Source organism: Nothoprocta perdicaria, unplaced genomic scaffold (genome assembly GCF_003342845.1).
Source record: "Nothoprocta perdicaria isolate Ctin4 unplaced genomic scaffold, notPer1 scaffold_3, whole genome shotgun sequence".
Lineage (NCBI taxonomy): Eukaryota > Metazoa > Chordata > Aves > Tinamiformes > Tinamidae > Nothoprocta > Nothoprocta perdicaria.
Genome location: NW_020455532.1, coordinates 1,922,829 through 1,931,040, shown reverse-complemented (window position 1 = coordinate 1,931,040; position 8,212 = coordinate 1,922,829). Strand labels below are relative to the sequence as shown.

Here is an 8,212-nt window from a genome sequence, read left to right as displayed (position 1 = left end):
CATGCTGATGTTGTCCTACCAAGACAGCAATGTCCATCTCTAGGACCAAGCAGACTCAGGGCCTGGGGCMAAGCCTGCTCTCCATCACCTGCATKCCGCACCTAAGCTCAGGTTAGCATTGATCCAAGGCACCAATGAATAACTTCMTAACACAGCAAGAATGTAAAATCAAATATAAGAATCATTGGAAAATTCAATATGTGCTTTTCAGTCCACATTTATAGTACTATCAGGGAGRTATAGAGTAGTAGATTTCCACTTGTCTTTTAACTGGGAACTACAAAAAATAGAGGTATGTGCCAGGAGATTTCAGTTCAAACCACCACAGGAAAGCTCCAGACACCCCTGCAGAAAGGACAGGGGGCTTCCAGGGCAGCAGAGTTAGTCAGAAGAATGAAAGTGGCTTTTGATCTGAGTAAGTGCAACTTTTCTTCCCTGCTGTTTGCCTTCGTGCAGGTCCTGGTCACCATGCAGATTCCCACTTGCTGCKTTTTTGCCTGCCTGGCTGTGGTGAGTCATGTCTGGGGCCGAGTGAGCAGCCAAGGTAAGGAGCTTCTCTGTGGTTGCTCTGGAGTAATATCTGGGGACAATATCTCAATCCCTCCCCATCTTGAAGGCCTATCCTCAGCACTGGCAGCAGTTCAGCCCACCACTCCCTGTCACCAGGGATGCATTTCTGCCTGTGTAAGCAATGAAGGATGCTTATGTGATCTGTTAACAGCTTGAAAAATGGTTTTTAAAAAAGTAATATTGCTTCAACTAATAACTGCATCTGTCCTACACTCTGGAGCTATTGCTTTGAAGCAATGTGTCAATATGTGCTGCGACATCTGGATCAGAAAGCACACAAGATGTATTCCTTCTGTAACATGCAGCATTCCCATGGTGTCACAAGCAACAGAAATTACCATAGAACCTCACGATATGCTTTTTGATGTTGAAGATCTACCTCTGTGTAAGTGGTTGGTCCAGGGGCTTCGTGACAGGTCGTGTCACGTTAGTGTTTGGACAGATGTTTCTCCATGCTGGGCATCTTGCAGACCCGCATCTCCAGKGTATCTGGACTAAACTCCAAGTTAACTGCAGAGCAAGGTTACGGCATCAAATAATGTGCATCCAACACCGGCCAGAGAAACAGTAGAGCTTTCATGGCACTGGGATTCATTTGCATCCAGCGCATAATGGAGCTTCAGAGGATGTTGTCCTTTCAGATCTCTCTGTGGACATTCTTGCCTTTTTAACTTTTGGGCTCCTAGAGTGATGGCTGAGGAGCTGGAACATATGTGTCCAGAAGAAGACAGCTCCATGTTTCATCCAATGATGAATTCCCTTCATTGTTCCAAGAGCTTTTACCATTTCTCTTAGACATGATTCTGGGACTTAATTTTGCCCTTACCCCTCCGCCTCCTTTCTTATGTATTCTCTCTTCCCCTTCATATTTGCCTGTGATGTGAATCTGAGCTTTGTTTTCCTAACACAGTTATCTGCTTGTTGGGCAGCCTGCAGGAAGTGTCCACGAGGAGAGGTTAAGACTCAGATTTTGGGCTGAAACCAGCCATTCCTCGCTGCCAGCTTTCCCTGCTCTTTGGGGTTGTGGCTTCATGGAAAAGACATCGGGAGGTAGCTGGATGTCATGCAGGACCATGTGAGGAACCCAAAGATGCCTGCGCAGCACAAAGCACTGAGCAGGAAACTCCATGCCTTCTTTAGCTTTTTTTGACTAATGATAAAGAGAATGATAGGAAATCTCTATTTTTCAAAATGTCAAACATCATGTTTGCGTTCTGCCCACACTATATTGAGGTCAAGAGTATTACTTATTCCTGCCTTTTCTTTCCCCATCTAACGTCCATTCTTATACTGACTCTTCTGCCATGCTGGGCACATACCGAGCTATGTCATTCTTCTATATCCAGCTCAATGTTTGTGTCTGTGGTTGGCCACTATCGTGGCACTCGTWGTCAGCCGTGGGGCTAATCTGTGTCGATGCTTGTTGTAGGTGCATACACAGTTCTGGTTAATCATTTGGGTGCTGACATTTATAGTACGCAGGCAAAGGATGTGCTCCTTCATTGCACTTTAAGGAAGGCTGCTGAAAAGGCAGGTATAGGTAGAACATAAGGAAAGAGAGGAGATAAATCTGCCATCCTTTATCCAGTCAAGTGAAAAGCTTCGTATGGTGATGCTTGTACAATGGCACAGCTCTATTTTATTAAGAAATCGTTGTTTCAAAGAGTGAGACCAAAATTCAAATATCTAGTTGGGATTTAAAAGATCYCTCTAAAATCTGAAGCTGCTAAAGGGAATGGGCTAACCCTGTTTCTTTTTCATTTTACGTCCTCGACTTTTTTCAGGATTTGTCTTTTTAGTTTGCTGTTCCTAGCAGCACGCTGGTACAAGCTGCCACCCATGAGTTATGGTCCTGTCAAGAACTATTATTTACTCTTTATATGAGGTTTTCTTCTTCATTCCACATATTTTTTTCCTTAAGCTGGTCCTTGGTACTGCTCTGAAATGATGATCCTCCTGCCAAAGTATGGAATCCATCACCTTGGGAATTTCTGTATTTCTCCGCGTCTCACAGCTTTACAGATTGCTCATACCTGGCTCCTGCCATCCCATTTCATAAGCGTGCACTCTAACACACCTGCTGAATGCCACACATAAAGCAAGCTGCAGAAAAACTCCTGGGAATGGTCTTCCTAGGATGCATGGGGTGCAGAGAAAACCCCGCTTCTATTCCAGCCTGTTTCTTCTCTTTGCAGAACGTATATGCTGAGGTCTCATTCAACACRTAGCAAAACTAAAGTGCAATGTTAGGGGATGTAAAACACTTGGTGGGACAGCGAAGGTTTCCTCTGCACTGTAGTTATTGTCTCCAGAAGAGATGGGTCATGGGGTATTTTGTGCATATACATATGGGAAGAATTCCATAGGTGACCGCATGACACTTCTGCTCCAGGATCAGGTCGACTGAAGCTCACGGTTCTTTCGGAAGACAGGCTCCAAATGAAATGGAAGGAAACCGAAGGGAGCATCAGTGGCTACAAAGTTCGGGTGAAGCCCATGGCAGGTACGTGCTAGTGGGTTGCGCATTAGGCTGGGCAAAGATCTGCATGCAAGTGGGGCCTTAGGCCTGGTTTTTGCCTGGTGTGTATCCTGGCCAGCAGAACTTAATTACAAGCATCAGTCAGCGGGATAGAAATAAGGAAAGGGGAATTAAATACTGCTTGTTTTCACTTTGTGCTGATTAACCTGGATCAAAATTTCCCACAGCACTCTGGACAAGGAACCTTTCTGGGCAGCTTAAGGGCAGTCAGTAGTAGTGCCATGCTAGTGTAGCACAGGAAGGAATTATTAAATCACCCTATCACTGATTCGCCGCAAAGATGTGAAACTCAGTCCCCTTCATCCTACGGGGAATATCTTAGGCAGAAACTGTCACTATTTAGGATTGGGAGAGAGAGCAGATTGTGAAAGGTTTGTTGTTGTTTTCTTCTATAGGAGCTGTTCCACTTCCAGTTTTCACTGGAAATTATTTCTCTTGCCTGCCACTGCTGAGCGTTTATCCAAAGTGGAGGGAAAGAAGGAAAGAGATGGAAGGTGCCATGGTTGTAACTTGCTGGACATGGCTGCAGGGTGTCACTGCCCCGTCCCGGTCCCCTCTCCTCTCGCATTCCCTCTCATTAGAGCCGCTGCTCCCGCATTTGGCTCCCGGGGGGATTCCAAGCTCYAGTCCTTGATCCGTGCAGTGGCACTCGGCCTCTTGGCTTCCTCTCCTGGCTGGGTTCCAGTTCTCCTGCCTTTTGACATTGAACCTGGTGGTGTTGGAAGGACACCACATCCCTCAGCAGGAGTGAGGAGGGAGCCTTAGTCTTGTCTGGCATTTGGCTCTCGGAGAGATCTGCAGTCGCTGCCCTTATCCCAGCGAGCCAAAGGAAGAGAGCTCCGAGCCAGGAATGCCTGCGTGCAGAGCCAACGATGGGAGCACATTTGCTGCCCTGTCTGCTTTTAGCTCAGCCTGCACCTGTTTGTGGAGCAGGAGCAAAACGTTTCTCATTCCTGCCCTCCCCTGTCCCTCCGCAGGCTTTGTGGAGGACTGAGAGCAGTGAGCATCCCGGGAATGCAGGGAATTCCCTTCCCGCGCTCAGGCATGCCCTTCCTGGTACATGCCTAAGGCTTTCCCTGCTGCGTAGGCTGGGGAGCTCCGTTCCTAGCTGGGCGTGAGCACAGGAACTGAGGGGTCAGATCTCATCCATTGCTATAATGACAAAATCACAGATCTTTCTTAACCGGAGGATTTTAAAGAGCTGGTTTGATTGTCTCCATTTTGTTTATGTGATTCCCAAATTTTCTCCACATCACCTGGGAACAGAGGTCTCTGTGCTGTACTTTGCTGCTGCTTAGGACTGTCTCACTCCATCTGTGCCCTGACATCTTAACATGGAAGCAACCCAGYTGCCAGCTGATCAGCRGGATTGCAGCCCCAGGATAGCTTCYATGGTGCTGCCTTTGGAGAGCCCCGAAGCCCATCGGGAGACCTGCTCGTGGCTGGAGCCTGAGCAAGGGCAATGGGGAGCTGGAAGCAGTGCTGATCCCAGAAATGAGCTCTCTATCTGCAGACAGAAGCTGATCCTCAGAGAAAAATGGGGCTTACTGGGTTAGATAGCATGGCAAGAGCAGCTGAGGTAAGCAAAGCGAATCCCAAGTGCTGGCCTAGACTTCAGGAGATGCAAAACTTGTTCCTCACTTTGTTACCTATGGCCTCAAGCCAACCGCGTGGTTGGCCGCTTCCATAAGGGGTCCTTACAAGTATGGGCCAACCTGCAGCCTCTGAAGATTGACTTTTCAGAAGCTGACGTATCAACAACTAGAAAAGTTGATGAGAGTTGCACTAATGCTTTTTTGCACATATATTAAGGATTTTAAAATATATTCTTAGCATTAGACTGGGGGAAAAAAAAAGTCAAAATTGTGAGGCGATCCACCAGATGAAAAAGTAAGTTAGAGTTGATTGAGGTCCCTAGACAGGTATCCTCTGCATTTCAGCTACCCTTTTTGCTACTGTCATTTTAAATTTAAACTCTGACAGACTCATCCTACCTTTATCCTACCTCAGGGGACTCAGAGCAAGAAGTTATGCTGAAAACCAAGACTCCCAAAGCCACAGTTGCAGGACTGAGTCCTACGAAGGAATACACATTGCAAGTCTATGTGCTTAATGGCTCCCAGGAAGCCCTGTTTGCCAAAAGGAAATTCGTGAGTAAGTAGCGTGTGCTCCTTTTCTGTGCTCCRTGCAGAGAGCACTGAGGCTCTCAGGGTCTTGGCTTTTCAGAGTTCGYCCTTTGCAATGTGCCTTGTAGACTTGGCTGCAATAGCAGCACTSTCTGTTATTGTTTTGATTGGAAGGTTACAAAGGGAGTGGTGAAGACCAAAGGGATGAGCGATGAAGCTCAGAGACCTGCCTACGTTGACTCTGTATTCCTGTTTTGCTCTTCCCATAGTTGAGGAGCTCAAAAATGCATCCCAGACTAGGAACAGCCGAAGACACTCAGGAACCCTTTCAGAAAAGAATCTTACATCTCCAGGGAGTTCAGCAGCTGAGCAGGATTCAACATCAGAGGCCACGTCACCACCTCTGACTGCGATCTTGACACAGACAGGTAGGTRCACAGACCATCCGGGCAATGTCCGGATGTTGGGGGATGGATGRTTGGGTAAAGATGTGCAATTATTCATGTTTATGGAAGAAAGATCTATTGGGGCAGTTYTGCATAACAACCACTATTTGCTCAGGTTATTTCTGAGTTCCAGATTGCTGGAGTCTGGGCAGTGCACCAGATACCATCATGGTATGCTTTCCTTGGTTTTATAGTTTATCAACATTCATTGTTCTTCCACGTCAAAGATAGTGGAGTGGACAAACTTCTGATGTGATAAGCATTCCTATGTAAACTCAAGAGCCCATATGCAGTCCGTCCATCAGAGAGGCATGAATGGAGATGATCTTCTCTATCTAGCCACTTGTTTTCATGAAGCTTATAGGGCTTTTACCTTCTCTGTGCTCCCCATACCTGCATCAGATGAATTAATTAAATCAGGCAATGAATGCAGAAGCTTGCATGGGTTTTAACACAGGTAGGGATAATGGGATTTTTCTTTTTGGAGCACAGCAAAGGACAGAACTGAGAAGAAAAGACAGAAAGGGAGTCACCCGAAGGTCTCTGGTGAAGCCATGAGAAACCGACCCAGTGCTGAGGCCAGTGTAACAGAAGCAACAGGAACAAGCACGAAATCACCGCAGCGCACGCCTGCAAGCGTGGGACGAGAGTCTCTAGGCAAAGAAAAACCCACAAAGGATTCACTGAAGAGAGGTGAGTGGGGTTGCAAACACATTCCTCCTCCTTTATGGCCCTCCATCTGCCACCAGGATTGCCAGGAATGAGATTGCTATTGATTTTGCTTTTATGTGCTGTGTCATGCTTTGGGGAATTATCACGGATCACTGGAAAAACATGCCATTCTGCAAGGCATCACAGATTTTGAGGAAAACTGGAGATAGGCCAGAAATTCCTTCTGGATGGTTCATTTATTCATTGTCCTCTGTTCTTCATTCATAATTTTCCAGCTTACAGGTTTGTGTTATCCACTGAAGAAGCAGAGCAATACTGGGTGGTTTACATGAGCTGTCCCACCCTGTGAGGCATGGCTAGTCCATGGGCTATGAGTAGCTTATTGAGACTCTCCAGTCATCGTCTCAATTATTCTGACCTATTAGTCCATGGAGGGGAAGAAGGATCTATGTTTGGGACAGAGGCAACCTGGATTTAAACTCATATTCTTATATCGTTTCCTCATTTGTAAAGTAGGATGTTAAAGTAGGAAAAAAGGATTCATTCTGCAACTGGTAGCACTGTAGTAGCTCCTCTGACTGGCAGCAAACTCCTGCTTGTTTTGRAGGTTTCTCCCAGTCTTCAGAGACCTTCTTTTCACAAGTGTAAGAATTTGTGTTCCTGACACATGTTGTCACCTCCCAAAACTTCTGATAGGTGCATGTAAGGGTTTGTATTCTTGAAGAGTCCCACCCAACCATGAACCTTCTCAAAGGGCAAATAAGTCTTTAGAAGGTGAGGAGTGCTTCAATGGATTTGATTACCCAGCTTGTTCCACACACTGGACTGTTCTTCATGTTTCCCCAATAACTGATCYATTCTGATCCTTCAGTTCTGTCAGTTGAGAGTATGGCAGGGTAGGTGGTTAACAGCACTTTTGAAGAGGACTCTTACTGGTGAAAATGGGATTGGTCAAAACATCTGCATTTGGTCCCTTGAGACCAGTAGGAAGCCACAGCTGCGAGAAGAGATAGGAGAGCAACTTGTGTTCAGCCTACTGGATCTTGATGGTGTCCTCTAGTTTGCTCCACCACAGATGTAAAAATATTCAGGGAAGATGCCTTTGATCAACAACAAGCCCTATCTTATCCTCTGTTAAGCTGCAGGCCTGGGCTGAGGAGAAAGACAGGACTGAGTATCTGTGACGCCAGCAGGTTTTTAGGAAGAGACTGGATTTAATATAAAGCACTAAATAATTATAGCCCACAGGGAATCTCATGGTGGAATGGAATTAAACAATCACCTGCAATTCTTTGAGACATGGAGTGAGATAAAAGGGAAGCACTGGACCARGGTTGAGATGTAATCAAGCTGACAGGTTGCAAAGAGCAGCGCCTAGATTAGGAGCACAGTTTCTGGTAAATTTAACCCCTTAATTGCAGATTAAGGGCAACTGCCCACCACTCTGCTTCTTGGTACTGAGTCCTGTTGCCCTTAGCTGCATGGATTTTACCAAGAGGGTGGGATGTGTCAATTTGGCAGATGGTGCAAGCTGTCAGTCAGAGAAGGCTTTATAGTTCAGATTTGTTTCTTGTTTTAAAAATCAAGCATTTTTCCTCCTTTTTGCTCCTTTCATTGTTATTTCGATATCATTATATATTTCAATATTGTAGGGATATAATAATATTATTATTAGCRTTATCTCCCTCAGGTTCCCAGTTCCAGTGTGACACGTCTGCAATGATTGATATCGTCCTGCTTGTGGATGGGTCTTGGAGCATTGGACGCAACAATTTCAAGCTAATTAAGGAATTCTTGAGCACTTTGATTTCCCCGTTCAGTATTGCCCAGGACAAGATAAGAGTAGGTAGGAAACCTTC

The 8,212-nt window shown here is 45.9% G+C and overlaps 1 protein-coding gene across 1 annotated transcript in view; it reads left to right on the top strand.

Moving 5' to 3' along the window:
* Nucleotides 1-468: 468 nt before the first annotated feature.
* Nucleotides 469-8,212, top strand: part of COL20A1 (collagen type XX alpha 1 chain) — a 43,042-nt gene continuing 35,298 nt past the window's right edge. Inside the window, exons 1-6 of the mRNA XM_026042253.1 lie at nucleotides 469-544; nucleotides 2,963-3,073; nucleotides 5,120-5,263; nucleotides 5,505-5,663; nucleotides 6,174-6,374; nucleotides 8,044-8,199. Of these exons, the coding sequence (XP_025898038.1) occupies nucleotides 469-544; nucleotides 2,963-3,073; nucleotides 5,120-5,263; nucleotides 5,505-5,663; nucleotides 6,174-6,374; nucleotides 8,044-8,199 (847 nt within the window). The remainder of the gene's footprint in view (nucleotides 545-2,962; nucleotides 3,074-5,119; nucleotides 5,264-5,504; nucleotides 5,664-6,173; nucleotides 6,375-8,043; nucleotides 8,200-8,212) is intronic.